Below are 26,023 nucleotides of genomic sequence, written 5' to 3'. Positions count from 1 at the left end.
GTTTGAACCGTCAGTTCAGGGTGACTGTAAAACTCATACTCTTTCCACTATCCCAAACTCATACTCTTTCCACTATCCCAAACTCAAGCTCCCTCTCCACGAGCCTCCATCCTTAATTCTACCTTGTGGAGGCATTCTACAATGTGAAACTTTAATAAGAGATTATACACTCTCCTTCAAATAATAAGTAAAATAAGCCACTGAAATTATTAAAGACCAAAACAGAAAAAAACCCATTCATACAGGTAGACATGGAGAGTTAAAATGTTAAATATACAAAAGTTAACAGATACAAAAAAGTTGAGGAAAACTAGAAAACCAAACTAAAATGTGTATCAACAATATAAGGGGTCGTTTATGCATCTGATTTAAATATATTTCAATCACGAGTGAGGTCATTTCCAAAATAATAATTTGATTAGTTGTTTTAAGTGTGATAGGAGCTAGTTTGTGTTTTTCTTCTATAGATATAGAATAACAGAATTTTAAACCAAAATGTACCCCAGCTAGGTGAACAAAATTGTTTTAAAAATATAAAAAAATATACTTTTAAGTAGCTTCATTATAAGAAATTCAACAATAAAAATCATTATGCTATAAATATGCAGTGATACTTACAAGTAATAGTAACCAAGAAGGACCTTATTGCAAATTCACAGATTTGCTTCCATTTAGCATGAAATTTGGATGTGATCACAGGGATAATTATCTCTGCTGGAACATAGAACTGAATTGAATATGTCACAAAGATGCCGAAGGAATAGAGAATTTTCACTGATTGATATAACCTGTTAAAAAATTTCAAAATTTAGTCATTCTTTTATTTCCAGCTTTATTGAGGTATGACTGACCAATAAAATTATAATACATTTAAAGTTCACAACATGATGATTTGATATATGTATACATTGTGAAAGAAGTCCCACAACTGAGTTAATTAACAAACGTATCCATCACCTCACATATTTGCCTTTTTTTTCCATTTTGGCGATAACACTTTGATTCTACCCTCTTGGCAATTTCAATTATATAACACATATCAACCACAGTCACCATGTTATACATTAGATCCTCAGACCTTATTCATCTTTTAACCGAAAATTTGTACCCTTTAACCAAACTCTCCTCTTCTTCCCCATCCACCAGCCCCTGGCAACCACCAATCTATTCTGTTTATTTGAGTCATTAAAAATAAAAAGAAAATTAGATTCATATTAAGACAACAACATGCATGAACCTGGCAGGCATTATGCTAAGTGAAATAAGCCAGAGAAAGACAAATACTGCATGGTATCACTTAGACGTCAAGATTATAAACAGTTTCCTAAACTGTCGTCAAGCAAGAAGGAATTCGGTAAGTCTCCTTCTATAATGTATTCATCATACGAGTGAAGGAGGAAGGAAGAAAGCTGAGTAGAAATAGACTTGAGGGAGGGGATATGGGGATATATGTATACATATAGCTGATTCACTTTGTTATACAGCAGAAACTAACACAACGTTGCAAAGCAGTTATACTACAATAAAGATGTTAAAAAAAAAAAATGAAGTCCCCAAAATACAAAGTGAAAAAATTGTAAAAAAAAAAAAAAAGAGAGAGAGAGAGAGAAATAGATTTGAAAATACTACAAACAGCATAATTAAGGCAAGAAGGAATGCCTTAGGGCCAGCAACAATACTATCTTAATTTTAAAATAATTCAAGATATATTTCTCAGCTTGATGCTTAAACATGAATGGTCAAGCTATTCAAATGTACAAAATAACCAAAAGATTGCTTCATATACTCTGATATGTAATTGTGGAGAATTAAATGAATACTCTTATCAGTTTATTATTATAACATTCCTTTTTTTCTAATTATATTTTAACTTACATGTTTTAAAAATATGATTACCAATATATCTAAAAATATATCATTTTATATATATATATAAGTATAATTACTTTTCTTTTTATATAAAACAAATTGTATGGGTTAAGAATCTGGTTATTATTAATACCATTCAGTAATATTAATTATATGTAATTACTATCACTTGGTGTTACACAGAGTAGAAATGGGAAATAAAATGGTTTGGGTCTTTTAGAAGCTGGTATATTTGCTAATCATCCACCAAAGAGTAATATAGAAATCAGTGTTTAAGAGAAGCGCTACAGTCTTTTAAAATCAACTCTTCCACTTTTACTTCTTTTTTGTTTTAAGAACCCACTAATTTCTATGTTTGATATCTACATGTTCACGTACTATTTTTCTCTACTCAACTTTTCTATATCTTATCAACCTTTGCTCTCATTTTGGTTTTAAGCATGTATCTGTGGTAATTGTCCATAGGTACTAAGTTTTAGAAATGAAGAGTTGAAAGAAGAATCTACCCAGTAAACTGTCTCTCAAAAGGATAAAAAAACTTGCTGAAAGTGATAGGAATTTGTTTTGATGATATATAAGAACATAAAACAACTTTTAAATAACATATGGTACACGTTAAAAGGTATTTTAAAACTCAGTGCCAGGGACTTCCCTGGCGGTCCAGTAAACACTGCCTTCCAATGCAGCGGGTGTAGGTTTGATCCCTGGTTGGAGAACTAAGATCCCACATGCTGTGGAGTGCAGCTAAAAATGATAGAAAGAAAGAAAAGCGAGAAAGAAGAAAGAGAGAAAGAAAGAAGAAAGAAAGAAAAGAAAGAAAAGAAAGAAAGAAAGAAAGAAAGAAAGAAAGAAAGAAAAAGAAAGAAAACAAGTCTTAGAAACAAAACAAAACAAAACTCAGTGCCAAAGTTCTTGAAAGTTAGAGGCTATGTTTTATTCTTCTCTGTATGACCCCCCCATGCACTTGGCAGGGGATACTTATTAAATGTTAATTAAATTAATATTAATGATCAAAAATGGGTATGGATAGGTGACTCTTAGAAACTACATCTAATCAGTATCACAGATAAAAATACTTCAAAAATAAAATGACTCTTGCTTGAAAACAAAGTCTGTTATACTGGTAGCAAAGAAATGCAGTATCTTAGTAAAGAGCAGAAATATATTTTTTAAATAATTATTTTGCAGTCAATATACAGAATCAGATTATGGGGGAGAAAACAACTAAATAGCCCAGTGAAAACATAAGTTTTGAAAACAGAGGATTTCAAAAATTGCAATGTTTCTATTCTTTTCCCCACATTGGCTAAGAAATCAATACCTAAACAGAATTCATAGATAAGAATATTTTAATTTTTTTAAAGCTAAACTGGGAAATAGGTGGCTGACTGATTCTCTTTCTCTCAAGGTTGAATATAGAAGCGACTCTTGGAAAGAATCTAATAACTCACTTTCCCTCTTGGACCTTTCATGACTGTCAAGAATCTCGAGGGTTAAGATCTGTCAAGAAGTCTTTGTGAGAACTAGCTACAATCCTGTAGCATGTTCACTAGAATGTAAGCACTATGAGGGAGAGATTTTTTATCTGTTCACTGCTGTATCACTAGTGCCTGGGAACACTTCCTAGTACAAAAAACACATACAATAAATATCTGTTAGATGAAAAATGAATTTGGTAGATGCCCTACATTTTAAATTTAATAATATTCACTGTGAGGAAGAAAATGACAGACAGAGGAAAGGAGAGGCAGAGCCGTTTGGGCCAGGATTCCTAGATATAGGCAACTTTAATATTGGAAGATCATTAAGAATTTCTGAGGGAGAGGACAGAGGGAATAGTCCAGAATATACAAACCTTCTTTTTCCAGTTTCCTTAAATTTACTGCTCTACTTCTTTATTTACTGTGCCTCTTGGTGAGTCCATTCTTGCCTAAATACTTTCATCTCAGGTAACAAACTCCTCAGAGTTCAGCTCCCTGATTGTGTGGTAGGATCAATTAAGGTGTAGTGTAGCTGGATTACCTGCCACTATTTGTCAGCTTTATTTCCCAGAATACTCAGCCTCCTAGCTCCTATATGCTGCAAACATGAGCTCAGACTTAAGGTTTGTTCTGTTTTGGGGGGAAAATGAAGTCCCAGTTCAATATTCTAAATAAATTAAAATGCCTACCCCATACCTTCCCTGTTCTTATATGCTTCTTTCCTATTTTTGGTTGAATCTCCCCTATCCATTGTGTGCTTCACAAAGAATGCCATGTGTGAGGCAGCAGAAGCCACTTAACTGCTTCTCAGTGTTTGTCTATATGAAAACCTAATATCCCTGATATCTGTTAGTGGAAGTGTGTCTGCTATTTGGGTTACTTTAGTGGAAATCTTGGAAAACCACTGCTAAAACATCATTCAACTAAGACTAGTAGTAAGAAGAGAAATGCTTTTATGCCTAGAATACTATTTAACAAATGTTTACTAAGTGCCGCTTAAATGCTGAGTAATGCGCTAGATTGTGGAGATGCATCACAAACCCAGAAGATGCAGGGTTCCTGCCCTCAAGGTGCTAATGTTCTAGCTCAGAATTGTGAATTTACTTCATTATCATCTTTAAAATACACCCTCTACTTCGAAAGCTAAATGCAATATATTGAACAATATTATTTGTAACTAGTTTTAAAAAATGATGCCTCACTAAGATTGAGGGTAATAAATAATAATAACTTGGAGCCTCTCTAATCCATACTTGCTTTATTTTGGGGCTGCTTTCTAATTCAATCTTTTCTTGTAGAAATACCCCATGTGAACTCTGAGACTTTAAGTCAATGTGGCATCAAAAGCCCTTTACAGCTTCTCATAGCTAGCAGCTATGAGTTCCCTAGGCTCTTGTGACAGTCATTGGATTTCATGCCTAGCCAACAAAGAGTACACTGTATATTCTCTAAATTGCTAGGCCTATTGCCTGAAGCACGGGTGGGTTGAGGGGAGAAGAGACTCATACATAGCATTTCAAGAAAGGAACATTAGATATAACCCCATGACTGTTCTAGTCCAAACTTCTCATTTTGGAAGATTATCAGTATAACAGACAAGCATCTCCTCTCCAGCATCCCTCAGCCATGGCTAGTATTTTAACTGTCCCAGCTGAAGACCATAAAGAAATAAGACTATAGGCCACAGAAGGCATAGATACACAATGAGAAGGTGTTACAAGTCCTCTAAAGGAGGGTATCTTCACTTGCTTTCCTGTATTTTCCAGATTTTTGTTTCTTAGGATACAAGGCTCTCCTCTTCTAAATAAAAAAGCAGGTGCCTAGCTAGCCTTTCTTGAATAGAAACTATGATCTGATAGTCCCTTTTTAATCAAGGCTTGCGACTAGTTCCGTTCTAACTGGGGAGCCACAGCAATTAGGGATAAGGCAAGAGGTGGGAAGGGGATGCAGAAAAAGGGAAGGATTAATTAAAGCTACTGCAGGGACAGTATCACTCGCTCAGGATTTAGTTGTGAATACCGAAAGCACTCCCTCCACAGCCTTGCCCACTGCTCCTTCACCATGTTCTTAATTCCCTGCAGACAGGAACATTTCAACTTGACATGCATGCACTCTCACCTTCACCCTTAAGACTTTCTTAAAATACTTTCGTGAGTAAGAGTAGGGAAGAATTCTGAGATTGTTTACCCACCTACATTTTATAGTTGACATTAAAAGTACTTGTCAAATTTATTTATAAATTTGTTTTCAGGATTTAGTCTAAATATTATTCCAAGTGGAGAAAAATACCATCCTATTTTCTAGACATTATATTGTCTTTGAAAGAGGAACTAAGCTACAATAATTTTTAGCCTTGATTCTCTTATATTAAGCTGTTTAAGTTTCTACTCCACATTAAACTATTACCAAAAAAAAGAAGCACATTTGAAGGAAACAAAATTACATAATCAACTATAAAATAGGGTAATGAAATAAATGCTGAACAACCGTATATCTTGTTTGTAGTCATGTCTCCAGCTTGAAACAAATGTATGACATTAAAACATGTTCCATCTTGAAATACCTTTGTAAATATGTCATAGCTAAAGTAAAACTATAATTCACAAGAAAAAGATAAACACACTGCATGTATGCCTCTTGTGCAACCTGGAAACTGTTCTAGGTACTTTCTCTCTGTCATAAATAGTTCCCTACATACCTTTGTTCTAACAACATCCTGGACTCCAGTGAAGACCCAGGATTCAAATGATTACTGAATAGCAGTCAAGCTCTCATTAGGAAGCCAGCCAAAATATATACTATTTATTTTATTTTTTATGGGAAACAATGCTTTATTTTTTTTAACATCTTTATTGGAGTATAATTGCTTTACAATAGTGTGTTAGTTTCTGCTTTATAACAAAGTGAATCAGCTATACACATATATATATTCCCATGTACGTATATGCCCTTGAATCTCCCGCCCACCCTCCCTATCCCACCCCTCTAGGTGGTAACAAAGCACTGTGCTGATCTCCCTGTGCTATGCAGCTGCTTCCCACTAGCTATCTATTTTACAAAATATATACTATTTAAACTTAAGGTTTCACAGAATTCTACCCAAGCAGCTAAAGGAGCAGTGTGATATTAATTAAATCAGCATTTATTCTTTGCATTTATCAAAACTAAGGAGTTACCTTCCATTTCATAAATAAGGTAGCAAGTGTGCATTGTAATGACTGCTAATATCTTTTTTAAATCTCCAAAGACCAATCTCTGGAAGAAGAAAAAACCCAATATACTGTTTCATTTAGCAGAATATGGTTCTAATATTAAAGAGAATATTAAGATGTATATAATATTAATATGAATATTAATACTATTTACTTACAGTTGACCCTTGACCAACACAGAGGTTAGGGGTGCCAAACCACACAGTTGAAAATTTGCATATAACTTTTGATTCCCCCAAAACTTAACTACTAATAGCCTACTGTTGACTGGAAGTCTTACTGATAACATCAACAGTCAATTAACGCATATTTTGTATATGTATAGCTACATATATTTTATAGATTTATGACATACCTAACTTTTTAATTTTTTTGATATTTCTAGGCTACGTAGTTTCTGAGTTTTTTCAAATTGTCACAAATCTCAACAATTTTTTTCTAGGAGATGGGTCAAAAAAGATCTTGCTGCAATTTATGTCAAAGAGTGTTCTACCTGTGTTTTCCTCTAAGAGTTTTATAGTGTCTGCCCTTACATTAAGGTCTTTAATCCATTTTGAGTTTATTTTTGTGTATGGTGTTAGAGAGTGTTCTAGTTTCATTCTTTTACATGTAGCTGTCCAGTTTTCCCACCTCCTAGAGTAATGAAAATAAAAACAAACAAAAAAACCCAAATGGGACCTAATGAAACTTAAAAGCTTTTTCACAGCAAAGGAAACCATAAAGAAGATGAAAAGACAACCCTAAGAATGGGAGAAAATATTTGCAAATGAAGCAACTGACAAAGGATTAATCTCCAAAATATACAAGCTGCTCATGTAGCTCAATACCAAATAAAGAGACAACCAAATCAAAAAATAGGCAGAAGACCTAAATAGACATTTCTCCACAGAAGATATACAGATGGCCAACAAACACATGAAAAGATGCTCTGCATCACTAATTATCAGAGAAATGCAAATCAAAACTACAATGAGGTATCACCTCACACTGGTCAGAATGGCCATCATCAAAAAATCTACAAACAATAAATGCTGGAGAGGGTGTGGCATAGGGAACCCTCTTGCACTGTTGGTGGGAATATAAATTGATACAGCCACTATGGAGAACAGTATTGAGGTTCCTTAAAAAACTAAAAATAGAAATATCATATGATCCAGCAATCTCACTACTGGGCGTATACTCAGAGAAAACCATAATTCAAAAAGACACATGCACCCCAATGTTCACAGCAGCACTATTTACAATAGCCAGGACATGGCAGCAACCTAAATGTCCATCAACAGAGGAATGGATAAAGAAGATGTGATACATATATACAGTGGACTATTACTCAGCCATAAAAAGGAATGAAATTGGGTCATTTGTAGAGACATGGATAGACCTAGTAAGTGTCATACAGAGTGAAGTAAGTCAGAAAGAGAAAAACAAATATTGTATATTAACACATATATGTGGAATCTAGAAAAATGGTATAGATGATCTTATTTGCAAAGCAGAAATAGAGACACAGACATAGAGGACAAATGTATGGATACCAAGGGGGAAGGAGGGGTGGGAGGAATTGGGAGATTGGGATTGACACATATACACTAATGATACTATGTATAAAATAGACAACAAATGAGAACATACTGTATAGCACAGGGAACTCTACTTAGTGCACTGTGGTGACCTAAACGGGAAGGAAAGCCAAAACAGAGGGGATATATGTATATGTACAGCTGATTCATTTTGCTGTACAGTAGAAACTAACATAACATTGTAAAGCAACTATATTCCAATAAAAATTAATTAAAATTATTTTTTTCTAATATGTTAATTGAAAAAAATCCACGTATAAGTGGACCCATGCAGTTCAAACCCATGTTGTTTGAGGGTCAACTGTACAATGTGGCTTAACTGTGTTCAGAAAGGACTTGGGGCACATATAGTATCAAAGGTGACCAGTAAAACAGTGAGGGCCATGAGCGATGGGTTGTATTATTTAATCAGGAACCCAGAGTGTTGGATTTTTGACAGCAAGGATAAGTATTAAATTTTTTTAATAAGGTGAGTCTACATTAAAAGATTCATGTTTTGTATGGACACCAAGGGGGGAAAGCGGCAGGGGGTGGTGGTGGTGGTGTGATGAATTGGGAGATTGGGATTGACATGTATACACTGATATGTATAAAATGGATAACTAATAAGAACCTGCTGTATAAAAAAATAAATAAAATTCAAAAAATCCAAAAAATAAAAATAAAATTCATATTTTACTCTTATATGTTACTCAAATTTGGAACACCCTATAATTCTGAATCTTTTAAAAAATCCCACAAGAAAATGTAAAATCACAGACGATCTCTTCTGAAGATTATGAAAAAATTTTAGATTACACAAATAAAGAAATCACAGTAAAGATTTTAAATGTTTAAATCATAAAACCAAGAATACACCTTTATCATGAAACATTGGTAAATTATAACTATAAAATACACAAACAAGGTTAACAAACTCTTGTCTACCTACCAAACATCTTGGGGAAGATTTAAAGTTATGCTGCCTTTGATTTCATCATGGAAACACATATATCCTAAGGTAGCTAATGTTACATACAGAGTTGTAACAATTCCCATGCCAATATTCAATGCTTGGGCGAAGCGTTTTGATTCTTTCATTTGGTTTTCCAGTGGAAGGACCTAAGAAGAGAATGCAAGTAATTTAAAACAATCTAATATCCAGTCTTATATGTACACAAATTAATCTTTCTATAGTTTATATGCAAACATAATTGTTAATGTATTTTTCTACGTGTTATATATTTTTTCACACTACAGATTTTTTTATTCTTAAAATAAAAAGATTTGAAATCAGCTCTTAGTAGGCAAAACTATCTGTCAGGTTTTTTAAAATAAACTTCTTACTCTGGAATAATTTTAGATTTACAGAAAAGATGCAGAGATAAACAGAAGACTCCCATATACTCCTGACCAGTTTCCGCTATTGTTAACATTTCACACTACCTAAGTACCTCTGCTACAACTAAGAACCAATATTGGTACATTACTATTAAACTCCAAACTTTATTTGGATTTCACTAGTTTTCCCACTAACGTCCTTTTTCTGCTCCAGGGTCCCATCCAGGACAGCACATTGCATTTTGCTGTCCTGTCTCCTCAATCTCCTCTGGTCTGTGGCAGTTTCTCAATCCTTCCTTATTATACGTTACCTTGACAGCTTTGAGGAGCATTGATTAGGTATTTGGTACACTGCCGCTCTATTTGGGTTTGTCTGATGTTTTCTTCATGACTAGACTGGGAAAATAGGTTTCAGAAAAGGATACCACAGAGGTGCAGTGCCCTTCTCATCACACATGCTATCAACATGATTTATCACTGGTGAAGTTAATTTTGATCACTTGGGCAAGGCAGTGTTTGCCAGGTTTCTCTGCCTGTAGAGATTTTTCCTCCTGCCTCATCATACTCTAGTCATTGGAAGTAAGTCACTACAGATAGAGGGGATTAAATTAGAGCTCCTGGAGTGGGGGTATCTACATAAGTTATTTGAAAATCTGCCCTATGTACTTATTTATTTAACCATTTATTTGTATTGGTATGGATTCATGTATATTTGTTTTATACTTTGAGTATGAATCCCAAACACCATTATTTATTTTGTTGCTCATATCATTCCATCTTTGGTCATCGTGAATTCTATCAGGTTGGGTCCTGTGTCCCTTTGACATGCATCCATTCTTTCGTTTTTTGAGCACTTCCATACTTTCTGGCACTACAAGATGCTCCAGACCCACATTGAATTTCCTTGCTTCAGCCCTACAATCAGCTATTTCTCCAAAGAACTTTGGTTCCTTTGTTGGAGAACTGCATTTAGAACTCAAGATCTGGGTGCTGAGTGTCCTCATTGCTACTGGGTGCCACTGCTTCCAGTTCTCTCAGCAGACAGAGTTAGGAAATATATGTATGTATACTAACCCATGTATATATATGTCTATAACTGTTTCTATATCTACCCTACCCATCTGTATCTAACGTCCGTCAATTTAATAAGATGAATGTTTTCATTATGGGGGAAAAAAACCTTTAAAGGAAAAAAGGCTAACTGAAAGGTTAATTTTTTAGGCAAATATTTAGAGAGTTTGGCCATACAATTTGACCATGCAGTAAAACACACTAAGTAATAATAGTAACAAGTATTTACTGAGTGCTTACAATGTGCTAGGTATTTTTCAAAAGCTTTGCATGTAATACTTCACATAGTATTTACAATAACCTCATGAGATAATAACTAATTTCATCTCCACTTTTCAGGTGTGTTAGTCAGGTCTACGTGGAAATTTTAAGTGATTAACAGAAAACAGAACAGTGAACAATTTGTATGTTCTGGAGATAATCCAGACCTGAAATAAGAAGCTAAAGTCAAGAATGGTGTCAATGCAGCTAGAAAAGGAGGAAGAGAAGGAAATGAACATTTACAGAGGCTCCCTCAAGCAGCATTAAGTGTTTTACACATAATTTCCTTTATGGAATAGATTTGGGGAAATATGAAAAGAAGACTCAACATGTCTTAATTACTGACTGGAATGGGGAAACCAGGGACACAGTGAAAAGAAATACTACAACATTTCAAGCTTGAGTGACTGGAAGTAAAACTAAAATAAATAGAGAAATGAGAAAGTGAAACTTGTTTAAAAAAAAGGTTATCTGTCAGACTTCGGAGTTATTGAATTTGAGATGTCAGAGGAACAACACTTAACTGGAAATGTCCAACAGTTAACTAGAGCTTACTAGTTAAAGCAGAAATGAAAATCTACACTTATGTCTCTAACACAGATAAGAGGAGCTGTAAGAATTAGTGAGAATTCTATAAAGGAGAATTCAGAGAGCAGAAACCCAAGTAAAATGGCATAAAATTGTCTTTTAGTTCTGTTTTGTCTGCGGTTCATATAAATAGATGTTTATGAGTGGTTTTGCTCCCATACCAAACCATCAGGCTACGAAACATAAGCTGTGGAGTAAACAGCAATATTCAACTTTCCCCAAATCTACATATTCTAGGCTTGAAATGAACTGGAAGCAACTTTAATGGAAATATTTAGGATCTCAGAATTCTCAGGATGTTTGTATCTCTTGGTATTAGCTTTATGATAACATCATTTCTCAAAACGAGTATGATACGTATAAATCTAAGAAGAGAATTTATATTTGACTCTTCTTAGGCAATAGTAACTTTGTAACAATTTCAATTCATTTAAAGTAATCTAGTCTATAAAATATGATGTTTGGGATTTGTCTGAATATAACCCAGACTTGCTAGAGTAGACAGAATACAGATCAAACAAAATTAGCCATAAGTTAATGGTTTTTGAAGTTGGGTGATGCTTACATAGGCGTTCGTCACACTATTCTCTAAGTTTTGTATAGGTTTGAAAAGTTCCATGATAAAATGTTAAAAAATCATCTATTCAAATGTTCTCATTTTACGGATTAAGAAAAAGTGATACATCTAAGATAAAAGTCTTGGTAAGCAGAAGAAGTAAACTATAATTCAAGTCTATCATACCAAAATGCAAACCATTTTCCAGGAATAAAAAAATAGAAACAAAAGAAAAATAGGCATTTTTAAATGTATATAAGTCCTTGTGTTAACTTAAGATTTTAAAAAATAGTAATAAAGACTAAATCCTTACCACTCCTATGCCTTCAAAAGCAAATACAGCAGTACCAAAAAATAGAGGGTATTTTTTCCAGCCAGCCACTATTGGAAGGTTGTGGGGATCTGGCATATTCTGGAGAAAGAAAAAATAAGATGTCAATAAGTTACATCTTTACTTACTTGAAAGAATTAAAAATGGAAGAGCGAAATCATATACTTCTGAGCTTCACAGCAGCAAATGTGTATTATAAATGTGAATAATTCTTTCAATAAAAACTTTAAGCATCCTATGTTAAATGTAGCCAAGCTGTTAGGATTTCACTGCCAAAAGCAATCGTCTCCCTCAAGCCCATACATTCCATCTGAGCTAAATGCTCCTGATTACCTGTTTCCACCTGTAAGTCCCAGGCTGTTCTCACTGGGTATGGCTCCTGCCACAACAGGAAATACATAAGCATATTCAACGTCTGAGCTGAGAGCCATATAGTCAGTTATCAACCACTGCTGACGGTGTCCAATGAAATTCATTCCCCACTCTACTTTCATTGCTCTTTTGGTCTCTAAGATTTCCCGACTTTGGCTTTCTATCTCAATAACGCTATGCTGTTCTCTAGAACAGGTCTCCTCATGGTTTCAGCATCTTATTCTTTGACCTGACAGTTGCCATTATCCTTATTACTTGTGCCTATGCCTTGACTCTGGCTTTGATTTCTTGGTCCTGACTCATATAGCCTTCTTCTAACTCTCATTATCTGGAAGCTCACAGACTGTGCATCTTGTTCAAGATCCCTGGGTCCACAATGGCCACTTCTTCCAGCTAGCCCAAGTCTCCTCACCAGCCTGTGTTCTCTGCCTTCACCTGACTAGAAGTGGAATTCAAGGCCAATGAAAGAGGATGAACAAAGAAACTGAAGTGTGACAGCACAGGGAAAATTTGGGGAATAGATTTAGAAGATCTGAAGCATAGGTAGAACTGTGTGATATAATGGTGAAACATAAGCTAGGGTCAAAATGAAAAGATTATTAAAATGTTTGGATTATTGGATAAGGCTAAACTGTACTTCAAGGCTCACATGGTTCCCTCTACCTAAGGAGCCTCCTTTTCTGCTCCAGCAACTCCTACATGTCCAGCCAAGGGGTCACGAGCTCCAGAAAGCCTTGTGAGATCTTCCTTCTTGTCCCCTTTCACTCTCACATGCTATAACAAAGAGTCTACAGGCTTTGGAATTAAGATGGGGCAAAAAGGAAACATAGATCCATCATAAGAGAATTTGTAATGAATTGCTAATGGAGATTTTAGGACAACTGCTTTGGCAGCAATGTATAAAATGGACTGTATCAAGAAAAAATAGGATTCTCCACCTTTTCTGAGTCATTGGCTCCTATGAGAGATGAAAGCTATACAGCTGCTCAGTAGTAAAATGCATAGATACATACAGAAACACTAAATCTCATAAATAATTTTAAGGGATGTGCAGATCCCCTGAATCCCATCAATAGAATATTTTAAGGAAACTGGGCTAAGAATCTCCAGACTGCCGACAATGAAATGAGTTGAGGTTATTGCATACATCAGATAAAGAGGTTACAGCCCAGGGTAGTGGCAGTGAGCTGAAGTGGTGGCAGCACATAAAGGTTCAGAAGTGAAAGAAAATTATAAAATCACGTCTATACTCCCGTCTCTTGTGATTGGTTTAAATCTTAAAGGAATAAACAAAACACTAATGAGTTCTTTGTTTCGTGTTAGGCAGTGCACTAAGGCACGATCCTAAATCTCACAACTCTAATAAGTCAGGTATTACTATCTTCTGAAGCACTATCATACAGCCCAGAAACATACCAGGATTCAAAACCAGATCTGACTACAAAGCCTATGCTTTCAACCTCTATGTCATACATTGCTTTTTCAACTAAGCAGTATCGCCGAGAAGGAAACCAGAGTTCCCTGATTATCTCCTGTGTGACACAGATGAAGTAGAGTCTTTATTTATCATTACTTTTACCTCCAAAGTGAAAAATATTTACTTGTTAAGAAACATATGACACAGTTAAAAACATGTTATACTTACCCTAACAATATATTGATAAATTATCACAAGACTCACAGCCATGGAAACGTTGGCAAGGAATGAAAGCACAAATAGATTCTTGAGCTCACGAATGAAGACCAAAAGAATTAGAAATGGAAGAAAGCAAAGCATATATATCCTTAGGTCAACAGTTCTTCTCTCACATGGATCTGATGAATTGGTACTATTCAAAACAAACACTTTACTCTCCAGGAACCCTTCATGAACCTATACAGGATTACCAGGAGAATAAGGAAGAGGGGGGAAAAAAACTTCCATCAACTTATAATAATAAAGGAGAAATATGAAGAAAATTATGATCTATATACACTCTATGATAAATTCATTTACAATAAATAAAATACACAGTTTTAAGATACTCTAGTGTCTTAGAAATATATATATCAAATTTAAGGATAATTAAAATAGGATAATCTTCTTTGCAAAATAACTTTATCATACTGTGAAAAGAAAGTTCACTAGAAAATTATGAGGATGGATTTACTAATTTATTGTGAAGCTTTGTGACTGTGATGCTCATGATGCCTAGAAAGACTCAACCTGCTTCTGAGATAATCAAAAGTGGAAGCATGCTTGTCCAGAATGGCCACTGGGTATTCTACTAACATACTTTTTTCAAAGTAAGAAACAATCTCTAAGTACCTCTTAGAAATGTACAGTACTCAAAATTAAATTTAGAAATCAGAGCCTAACTTTAAAGGTATTTTATAAAGCAACTGCTGATGACTTATTATCACTGTCAATAAATATTTGTTAAAAATCAACTATCTTCATGCATGCTAGATACTAAATAAATTTTTATTAGAGCAAAAAACTTCTACAAGATAAATCAACTTTGCCTCAGAATTTATTCAGCCACTTCTATAAAACTATATTCAACTTTCAAAAGAGATTCAATGATTATAGGCTCCATTTATTAAAAATTGTCCTTGATTCAATTAATCACATAATCCAACTCACAAAAATAGAAATGAAATTATAGAGGATTTTAAAAATAATCTTAGAAACTCACAACACAGGCAGATCAAACTATAATATAAATTCCAGTGAAAATCTATTTGCCCCAAATACTGTACCTTCCTTTGAACACAACGGAATGCAAAGACTTATCAAGTCTCTGGATACATAAATTCTTAAGAACCTGACCCTATAGTAATAAGAGCAAGTATTTTGTGAGTACTTTCTATGTGTCAGGTACTGAACTAAATCTTATACAACATCTCAGTTAATCCTCAAAACACTCTGAGGTGGGTGGTAGTATTAATATCAATTTATAGCTGAGGAAACTGAGGTTTAGGGAGGGTAAAAAAAAAACAACCCTATATAATATCAAGCCAGTAAGTCCTGGTTCTAGGATTCAAACCCAGGCCTGAGATCCCAGAATCTAGCTTGTGACAGGTACATGTTTACCTGACCAAAATGCTGCAATCCTTAAAGAGGGGCCCTGCCCAAGTAGCCACCTGGCCTCCACCTTGACATCTCTCTCTCTCTCTCTCTCTCCTTAAATACAGTAACAAAAGGCCAAAAAGTCAGAAGTACAGAACAAATTCCTGATATGAATAATAATTTAAGTGTTTAATTTTACACTTATCCACAATAAGCAATGTTTAGTGTCACTACAAATGTACATATCATCTTAAACTGCAGGGAATATATCTACTAGTTTTAAGTTATATTGGCAATTTATAACTCACACAGGACTAACAAACTCTCAGGTTACACCATGTACCATTTAAGAAATGCATAGCTCTCATTTATATTGTAATTGTCCATTAAAACTTTTAATTTTATTTTCTATTATTTGAAATAGAAGCAAATTTGATAATTCACATTACTTGGCTTTTAAGAATGTATTTTATTTGTTGACCCAATTTCCTCTGTAATCATATTATTTACAGCCAAATACTTCTGTATCAAAGAAGTACGTCCAATAATCAGATAAGATAATGATCAAAGTTAAGCTCTAACAAGGATACCTGGTAAGAGAAAAGCAGTTATATAACCAATTTTAGAAAGGACTGTTTGAGTCATTAGGTGCTTGGGAATTTGAAATCAATTCTACCACAAATCTCTCATAATAATTAGTATTCGTTGGCAGAAAGATGATTATAAAAATTCTCAAGATTAAAAAATAAAGTAAAATAAAAATGTAGATACATACCCAGAGCAAGATTCAGGTAAACATTTGAATCCTTTGGTGCCCTCTAGAGACAGAGACTGGCTATCTAATAGGACTTCCTATGATCTCACATGTTTACCAAAATGCAAAACACTGAAATAAATATTATAAAATAAAATTACTAAATTCAGTTGTTTCCATTTAGATCTCAATTTTACTAAATTCTACTATTTATTAACTTTTCGATTCAGTAATTTAATGGTTAAAATTCCAAAGGCAGATTATGTTCTTCAGCAAAGCTAAAATGCAGAATTAAAGACACAATACGGTACATTTGCATACTGCATCTAAAATGCATAATGCATTTTATAAAGGCTTTCGCAAACCTTTTGTCAGCTGAGCCTCACAATAAATTTATGAGGAACATGGGGAGATTCTGCTACTGTTCCCATTTTACAAATAAGGAAACCGAGGCTTGACGAGGGACAAGAGGGTCTTACCCAATGTGTGGGTTAAAACTGAGAGTACGGATTTGAATTCAGATCTTCTGACTCTAAAGTCCATGGTCTTTGGTATCACAACATGTTTTTTCCTCTGAATGTAAAATCCCTTCCCAACTCTTCATGCCCATATACACTATTTTGTCTACCTGACATTTTCTTGAGTATCTTAGAGTGAGAACAGAGAGGAGCTACTATAACCACCACGGACTAGAATCACTGGAAGCACCGCAGTTCTTTTCCCCCTGTCGATTGTCCACAGTGGCTTAACGGGATCAAGAACAGCCATGTGACAGTTACAAAGCAGGAGATGTACATGTTTGTATGAGAACTAAACTCTTAATTCTTTGATTCGATGAAATACTGAAACTTTAATTTTATGTAGATTAAGGAGGTAAAAACCTTACAAATTTTAACTGTAAAAGTAGTAGCAATTAGTAAGGTTTAATCAAACCACGTGTCTTTTATTGGAGATTGCTATCAAGTGTGAGAACACCTCTGCAGAGAGGGAAAATCTCTGATGATGCTGTTTCAATGACCATCTGTCTGCTCTGCGGAGGTGAGGTGCTCAGCGTTGCGAAAGCAGCTTTTCAAGTCTCAAGTCTGACTGAATGTCTTTTTCCATGTTGCTCTTCATGCCTCAAAAGATCTTTCATCTATCTACAGCAAGCTTCTCCTTACCTTCCAGAGAGTCACTTTTTCTACCTGGTCTTCTTAGGATATGTGCAAATGAGTTAAATTCTTCCATTCAACTTTGGAAGCATCTAATATCATTTCATAGGAGAAAGTCACCAATCCTAAGCTTATATTTATTTTATGCACTTAACACAGTCTATGTCACACACATACACATACACACAACTAAAATCAGACAATGTCCTGCCCAGTGATGAACAATTAATATACTGTGTGGCAGCTATGTCAGGCACCTAAGTTTCTGCCCAATTCACATGACCTAGGGGACACTGGTCATGCTCTGTGAGACTAGGTTTCCTCATTCATAAAATGAGCATAGAACTTATATTACAGAGTAGTTGTAAAAAATTAAAGGATATATATCATAGCTTATAAATATAAGATTATAAGGCATTATTAGCATTATTTATAACTTTAAATCAAGCTTGTTGGTAGCCCTCTTAGGAGATGATAGAAAAGATATAGTACTACCATGCTGCACAATCCTAGAAAGGCACAATTTCCACTGTATTCTATGTAAATGACTGCTAAGATGGTATGTCTATCTTGCCAATAAATAGCCTCTTAACTTAGTTAGCAGCCCTAAAAATATGTGACTTGTGGAACTAAATACTTGTAAACTCAAAGGCACATCATCTATAATGAGTCGTGCTGATAAAACCATCAACTCTCTTATTTATAAGAGAAAGACTCAGTGACCCTTTCCAACATTAAAAACCTAAGCTGGTGGCTTTATTAAACTTTGGCCTGCAGACCAAACCCATTCTACCACCTATTTTTGCAAATAAAATTTTATTGGAATACAGCCATATCTAATGTATTGTTGTCTATGGCTGAGTTGAGACAGAGATCATATGGCCTGCAAAACAGAAAATACTTATTATGGCCCTTTATAAAAAATGTTGCCAAATCTTGGTCTAAATATAAAATGAAGCAGTTTGTAACTTAGAAAAATGAGTCAAATATATACTTAGATATATACATATAGATTCTTTAGAACACATATTCTGCATTAAAATACTTATGAGAAGTTCTACATATTACTATATCTAATGCCTACTACTGCACCATGCACTTGTGTATACTAATAAATGTTATTGATTAAAATAAAGAAGAGCAGAGGGTGAAGTAGGAATAATAGGCCAACTACCAGTTAAAGCACATAGAGAAATGTGCTTTGGCATTATTCTGATAGGGGAGCTTTTTTATTTCAGTGCTTTGCATGTTTGTTCAAATTGACAGTCTCTACCAAGACTGCAAACCACTCTTAAAACAAACCTTTATAATATGGAGAGAACTACAGAACACTGTACATTTCTGGACACAGTATCTTTTTAGACAATGGCAATAATTATGAGATTTTAATAATGCCCACTTTTTAACTTCACTTTTTAGGCTGCTGGCTAATGCCTTATATACTTTTTTATAAAATATCAATGTAAAAATTATGCTACCAAAACATCCGTGTATCTGCTTTTGAGATCTAAATTCCAAATAGCCAAGAATCAGTAAATTATGCCTGTTTTGATCTGAAAGAACAAGCATTATTGATATAATAGCAAGAAACGTAAAATTCAATTATAGCAGAATCCAACTTGCCAAAGAAAAAAACGACTAAAGGAAAATCTAGAAAGATACATGATTTATGAAAGAAACACATTTTCATATTCAACCACAGCTTACTCAGAGGAAATACGATGCCATAACCATGGCATCAGAAGAAAATGATTTCAAAAACTGGAGAAAAATACTTACTTGTTTCACATTTTCAGCTAAGAAGACAATATAAACACTACAGAATCCCAGCTGTGTTATCACCAGAAAAAAATCAACCACACTCCTGAAAAGAGATACCCACAAATAAGTATTAATAAGAGCTGCTAAGATGTCGATGTACTTTTTCTCTTTTTAACTATTTTAAAACATTTCATAATAGTATTTATTCTTTTTACTTCATTACAATAAGAAATAGGCTTAAAGCATTTATTTTCTACAAAGAGCACGTACTTATGATCTGTATATCACTAGAGTTATTATTAAGCAAAAATATGTCACATAAGTTAAAAGCCCATATTTTCCCATCATTTCCTTCTGAAATTCAACAGTTTAAGAGTATCTGTCTAGGGCTTCCCTGGTGGCATAGTGGTTGAGAGTCCGCCTGCCTATGCAGGGGACACGGGTTCATGCCCCGGTCTGGGAAGATCCCACATGCCGCAGAGTGGCTGGGCCCATGAGCCATGGCCACTGAGCCTGCACGTCCGGAGCCTGTGCTCTGCAACGGGAGAGGCCACAGCAGGGAGAGGCCCACGTACCGCAAAAAAGAAAAAAAAAAAAAAGAGTATCTGTCTATAAAATGATTTCATGAAAACATTTCATCAGTTAGTTTAAGCCCATCTCTCCTACTTCTCAAGATCTTTTTCAGATCAACCCAGCGTATTTCCCAGCAAACAGGATGAACATATTCCCTACTATCCAAATCACTAATAAGAACAGGAATGGGAGAGGACTGGGGGCATGGCCCTAAGTCATTCCACCAGAGACCTCTCCAGGAGCTTAGCTCTGTTCATATTTTTTTAGATACTCTAAAAAATTCCAGCTACATAAAATAGCATATGGGAGTAGGAAAGGGAAATCACCGGTCAAATGAGCTTTATTTAGGTATTATTATAATCAAAAGTCAGCCTACATGTTATTAGTATACAGCCCATACCTTTCCCTATTGTTCTGGGAACAATTAGTGACACAAGAGCTTGCACTTACTAATTCGTTATAGTCTCTTGTTTGACCATTAATGTCAAGCTGTCAAGCAACCTAGTCTAAAAAATCTACAGACCCTCCTCCTCCCATTTGAAACTTGAAGGGCCCGTGCCCATCTTCATTCTTGCCATAACTCTCTAGTTCTCTATGGTTCTTCAGGGATCTCATTTAGTTAGTAATCTTGGTACCTTGAAATGAATTCAAGTTTCTTCTCACTGATGAATTACACATAAGGTATTCCCTTAAGATCTCTTCATCCACCTCTGATTTTAGTATCCTTACCAACAATCATTCCAGCCACTTCTATCTGAAAGCCATTCTTTTTGATAGAAAAAAGTAGACAAAGTTGCCTATAGACTGGGGGCGAAGAAGGAAGAAGACAGGGCTCTGGGGGTAAATCCCTAGGGCCTTAGGCTCTGTTTTCTTCCTTCTCCCACACAGCATATCAGGCTGTGAACTCTGAGCAGCTCATAAACACATCTAACATCCTGAAAATCCCCAGAAAGGCCATATTGAACCATAAACTACTCTACCAACACTGCTCATTTCCTTCTTTTAATTTCCACCGCACGTATCATTTGTACCACAGTCAGCATGTTGTGAATTGCCTGTGCTTATTTTCCAGTCCTGTATTTACCTGATTTTGATTAGCCATGTCCACCAATAATAAAGTTACATTTAAACAATACAAAAATAAAAACAAGATTATGCTAAAATACATACTTTGGATGTCTTAAGAACATGTAGCTAAACACCACAATTTTATTTGAAATAGAGACAGAAACATTTCTCTTGCTTTTTTTCCTTTACTTAATTATTGATCATGATTATACCAGAGGTTAGCTAGGTGCTTTATAAATATCATTTTATTTAGACTTCACAGGATTACTCACTTGATAGTGAAAAACTAAAACAAAATAAAAATACTTTGACCCAGGTCATAAATTTGTAAGATGGTAGAGTTGAGATTTGAATCCAAGTCTGTCTAACTCTAAATATTGTTTCCTCCCAACTTTATCACACTTTTGTTAATTTATCTTGCCAGGTTAAAATACTTAAAATTAATGTAATTTTAAATATTATTAATACTTAAAATAATTACTAATAACATAGCAGGTACTTACCGTCCCCATGCTGCTTGCTTCTGCAGACAACTCCAAGGACTTACTTCCATAGCAAAACTCACAGTGTCACTATACCCTAATGTTGACCTTTTAAACCTGAAATTTAATGACATACATGCATATGAAAAAGAAAAAATTTTAATTGGTCCATAAATCCATTTCTTGAAAAGAACATCAGATAAATGGGCTATACACTGACAGAGGAGTTTTCAAAATTTTGAGATCTGCATACTTCTAAAGTTATCTCATGAAATTAAAAATTTTTATATACCCTTCTTACCGGTATATTAGTTTTTATCCACTGTTAAAGTTTAGGTATTTGTTGAATTCATATAACGTAGTATTTGTGTTTCACTGATTTAAATGTTTCAATTATCTAAAAACATCAACTACACTGTTCATGCTTAAATTATTCCATTCTTAGAACGGCATTATTTAATACATCTGTACAGGGCTTTATAATATATTGTTACACAAACTACCCTATTTAATCATCAAAATAGCCATGTTGTCTCTCCTATTTTTTTTAAGTATATATTGTTATTTAAAGATCATAAATGATGTGCCCAAAGTTTTAAGAACATTTAGCAACGACAAAAGAGTTAAGATTAGAATATTAGTTTATCAGAATAGAAAATATTCATTTTTTTAAAAAGTTGGTTCACTATCCAATAGAATCATTTTATGATGCAAAAATAAAGAAAACAAAATATTGTTCCATTGACTATCTACCAACCCACATAGCAGCAAAGAGCAGCAAAGGCATTACACCCAAAATGAAATTACTAACAAATTAAAGACCATTATTCTTTAACTAAAAGTAGCCCTGCTGCCTCCATTTTCCTCATATAACTTCCCTGATTTTTTTCACTTACACTAAATAAAAGAAACCATTCTATTTCACTTCTTTTAAAAGAAGCATATACATTCTGACTAGATTGCAATCATATGAAATGCTACGTTTTCCCATATTCATTATCCTAGACTTGTCTATGTAACAGACTATAGGAAATACAACTTCTAGTTGCAAAGCACAGTAGAAATATAAGACTATCTGATACTTTAAATAAATATATAGATTTAAAATAAATTAAATAGACTTGACAAATCCACATTTACCTCTGACATAGAAAGTGACTGCAACGTACCAAAATGTGCATACAGTGAACAGAAATAATTCCTATAAACACAAGGCTGATTGGTCCAAGCTGTGAGGGAAACATTTTATAACATTTAAATATTTCAGTTTAATAAAAATCAAGTTACCTTATAAACAATGAGACAACAGACTACTGATTTGCAGTGAGTAAATATTTGTTAGACAAAATGATTAAAGAGTCATTTGCATAAGGGAAATTAGTGAACCTGATACAGAAAGAATTTAGTAATATTTAAGACAACCACATATGATTCCATCTTATCGACTTGGCTATCCAAACCTATGAATGGAGAGTATAGGTATGCAACAAAGTAAAATAGAATACAACATCATACTTAACATCAGATGGCAAGTCTGTGACTATCAGTGTCTCACCATTATAAGTATATGCAACTATGAATCATTATCTAAATGACTAAAAAGCACTGTATCATCTGGGATTGTGGGCAATCTACTTCTTCCATAGATTGCTTGTTGAGAATTACGTGTGAGAAACTGTGCCTAGAAAATAATTATTTGAAAAAGTGGTACATAAAAATTTTCAAGTATTTATTTACTAAAATTAAAATGATGCCTGATTATTGAGAGACAAAATGTTGCCAAAGTTTATTTTTATAATCAGAAATTTTTAAGTTTCTCTAAATTACGGTGGACAAAGTCCAATGCAGAGAAAGATGGTAGTTACAACTGTTGTTAAGAAAACTGGTCAGTTAAAAAAAGTTAAATATAATTTCACTACTTCATAAGTGAATTCTCCGCTATCAGGATTCTCTATAATTACAATAATTGGTTCTAACAAAACTCTGAATATTTGTTTTCAAAAGATATTGTTATTCCTAGGGGCTTCCCTGGTGGCGCAGTGGTTGAGAGTCCGCCTGCCAATGCAGGGGACATGGGTTCGTGCCCCGGTCCGAGAAGATCTCACATGCCGCACAGCGGCTGGGCCCATAAGCCATGGCTGCTGAGCCTGCGTGTCCGGAGCCTGTGCTCCGCAACGGGAGAGGCCCTGGCAGTGAGAGGCCCGCGTACCGCAAAAAAACAAAAAAAAACAAAAACAAACAAACAAAAAAAGATATTGTTATTCCTTTTCTTAACTATTATTCTTTAAGTCTGAAAACTACATATTTTATTTGGAATCTAAAAAACTATAAAATGTCACCAATACAAATACTCTATAAATATATTTGTCGATATGAACATATTACTTAAATTCCTGAAAATCCAAAAGAATAATAAGATATAAACATACCAGGAAAAATCAAATAGTGATTTAGGATCTTTCTGTCAAATATTATAAATAAGTAATTAAGTAGAAATGAAAAGAGTAATTAACTCTCATTTTTAGATATTATTATCACAGTTCACATAATTTTATCAGCAACAGCTAAATGATTATCTAGTTGTCACCTGACCAGGTTATATTTGACTAGGTCAGATGTTAACTTGTAATTTTTGCTGTAAATTAAGACTGATAACTGTATTTTAACTAGAGATTACAAAGATGAGTCTTACCACTATGCCTGCATTTTTTATTGCCAGTGGAAGTCCTAAAAGACCAGTTCCAATATTCCCCTTAAGAAGATGCATAAGAGTTTGTACGAACCTGAAAAGTAAAAGTTGTAAGATTTAAACATTTTAGAACAAAAGCTATTAAAATCACATGACCATGGTTTTAGCATTAGAAGGGAACTAAAAATTAATCTAGGCAAGGAATCAAATTAACATTTCCATTCAACCAGAAGTTGAATGAGCCAAAAGTTATATTTGGTTCAAGTCCTATCTTTGCTACTTAAAAGTGGAATACAGAGGGTTACTATGGAGATTAAATGAGTTATTTAAGTGAAAGTATTTTTGTACTTATTAAAGTAATAAAGAAAAGGTAATTTTCTCATAAGATTCTTTGCTGCTATGATATTCAGAACAATGTTGAAGATTATATACAGCTAAGCTGGTAAAACAGCAATTTATTGCACTATCTATGTAATCATGATATTAAACATAGCTGATCTATGATTATCAACCTCAGAGGAAGTTAATTAAAAGAAAAAACATATAATTTCTAAAACTATGTGTATCATCAGGTAAGATAAATACTAATTAACTTTCAGACAACATGAACTCCCAAGGGATTTCACCTAAGAAAAGTTTCCAAGAGGCATTTGAAGGAGGTCTCTTGACCAAGAAAAAACAAATTAAACTAGGAAGAATAGCACAATTTTTTAACTTATGAAACAAAAATACCTGCCTAAAATTTTTTTTACTTTATTCTTTTTTGATCAATTAAAATGTTACTTTGCTTAACTGTTAAATCACTATTAGAATAATACCTTATTCAAATCTATTAATGATGACAAAATAACAAAAAAAGTTTAAAAAATGTTCCACTGCTTCCCTGGGACCATGACTTTGTTTCATACCATTCACTCAACATAAAGAAGTGTTTATTACCTACTTCCCACGGTCTAACTCCTAACCATTTCAGAAGGCCCTTCTCTTAAAATTTCTCTTCATCTCAATCTGATCTCCCTTCTTTCAAGATCCATAGCATTTGGTACATATCATCGTTTTAGTAATTCCTACACATGGCTCTGTAATTTAGATGTATTTCTTCTTTCCCAAATAGACTATAAACGCCTTGAGGGTGGGGACCGTATCTTATTCATCTTTGTGTCTTCTGTAGTATCTACTTAAGTGCCTGGTCCATAGAAGATGATTACAAAATATACACTGAGTGAAAAGAGAAAATGACATTTAACCTTAACACTTACGAAATACCCTCTTGATCATCAAGCTGGTAACGCTTCTGAACAGGCAGGAGCTCTTGCTCATGTTCTTCATCTGATGTCCCATCATAGTTTTGCTCATTTATTAAGGGTCTCATTATATCCATATCTTTAAAAAGAAAAAGTGCTTCACTATCATTTTAAAACTTGGGTTGAAGCTGGTATAAATAACATTTTTAACAGTAGGACAAGCCATTTGTACGCATCTTTACTATTTCCACCCTAATTCACATTAATACTTTTGAGTTTTACCGTCTTTAGAAAGAAACAACTAGACTTATTTGCTGGATATTTGGTTTGGACTAAGCAGTGCAAAGTGAAAAGCCTAAGTATTCAATGCAAAATGTTTTCTGTTTTGTCCACCTGAGGTTTATAGTAAATGATGATAGAATTATGGGGTGAAAAATGTGAAGAAATAATAAAATGAACTTCCATCTCTTGTTAGCTTCAAATCATACTGAGTACATAAATGGTAATCATATTTTTATTTATTTTTATTCTTAAAAATTTTTTAAAAAATTTAACTGAAGTAGAGTTGTATAATATTACATGCTACAGGTGTATGTATAGTGGTTCAC

At 34.1% G+C, this 26,023-nt stretch overlaps 1 protein-coding gene across 2 annotated transcripts in view; it reads right to left on the bottom strand.

The window, feature by feature from the left end:
* Positions 1-25,554, bottom strand: part of SLC36A4 (solute carrier family 36 member 4) — a 31,121-nt gene extending 5,567 nt beyond the window's left edge. Inside the window, exons 1-9 of one of the 2 annotated variants that reach the window (XM_007449655.1) lie at positions 25,431-25,554; positions 24,175-24,265; positions 22,652-22,711; positions 21,504-21,599; positions 19,378-19,462; positions 14,287-14,514; positions 12,252-12,350; positions 9,074-9,243; positions 619-788 (exon numbers count right to left, since the gene is read on the bottom strand). In XM_007449655.1, the coding sequence (XP_007449717.1) occupies positions 619-788; positions 9,074-9,243; positions 12,252-12,350; positions 14,287-14,514; positions 19,378-19,462; positions 21,504-21,553 (802 nt within the window). In that variant the 5' untranslated portion in view covers positions 21,554-21,599; positions 22,652-22,711; positions 24,175-24,265; positions 25,431-25,554. Of the gene's footprint in view, positions 1-618; positions 789-9,073; positions 9,244-12,251; positions 12,351-14,286; positions 14,515-19,377; positions 19,463-21,503; positions 21,600-22,622; positions 22,712-24,174; positions 24,266-25,430 lie in introns of both variants that reach the window. The other variant, XM_007449654.1, reaches the window with a different exon arrangement.
* Positions 25,555-26,023: the final 469 nt, after the last annotated feature.

Source organism: Lipotes vexillifer, unplaced genomic scaffold (assembly GCF_000442215.2).
Source record: "Lipotes vexillifer unplaced genomic scaffold, Lipotes_vexillifer_v1.1 scaffold536, whole genome shotgun sequence".
In the NCBI taxonomy this organism is placed as follows: Eukaryota; Metazoa; Chordata; class Mammalia; order Artiodactyla; family Lipotidae; genus Lipotes; species Lipotes vexillifer.
Note: the sequence above shows the minus strand (reverse complement) of the source record. Positions and strands in the feature narration are given on the sequence as shown.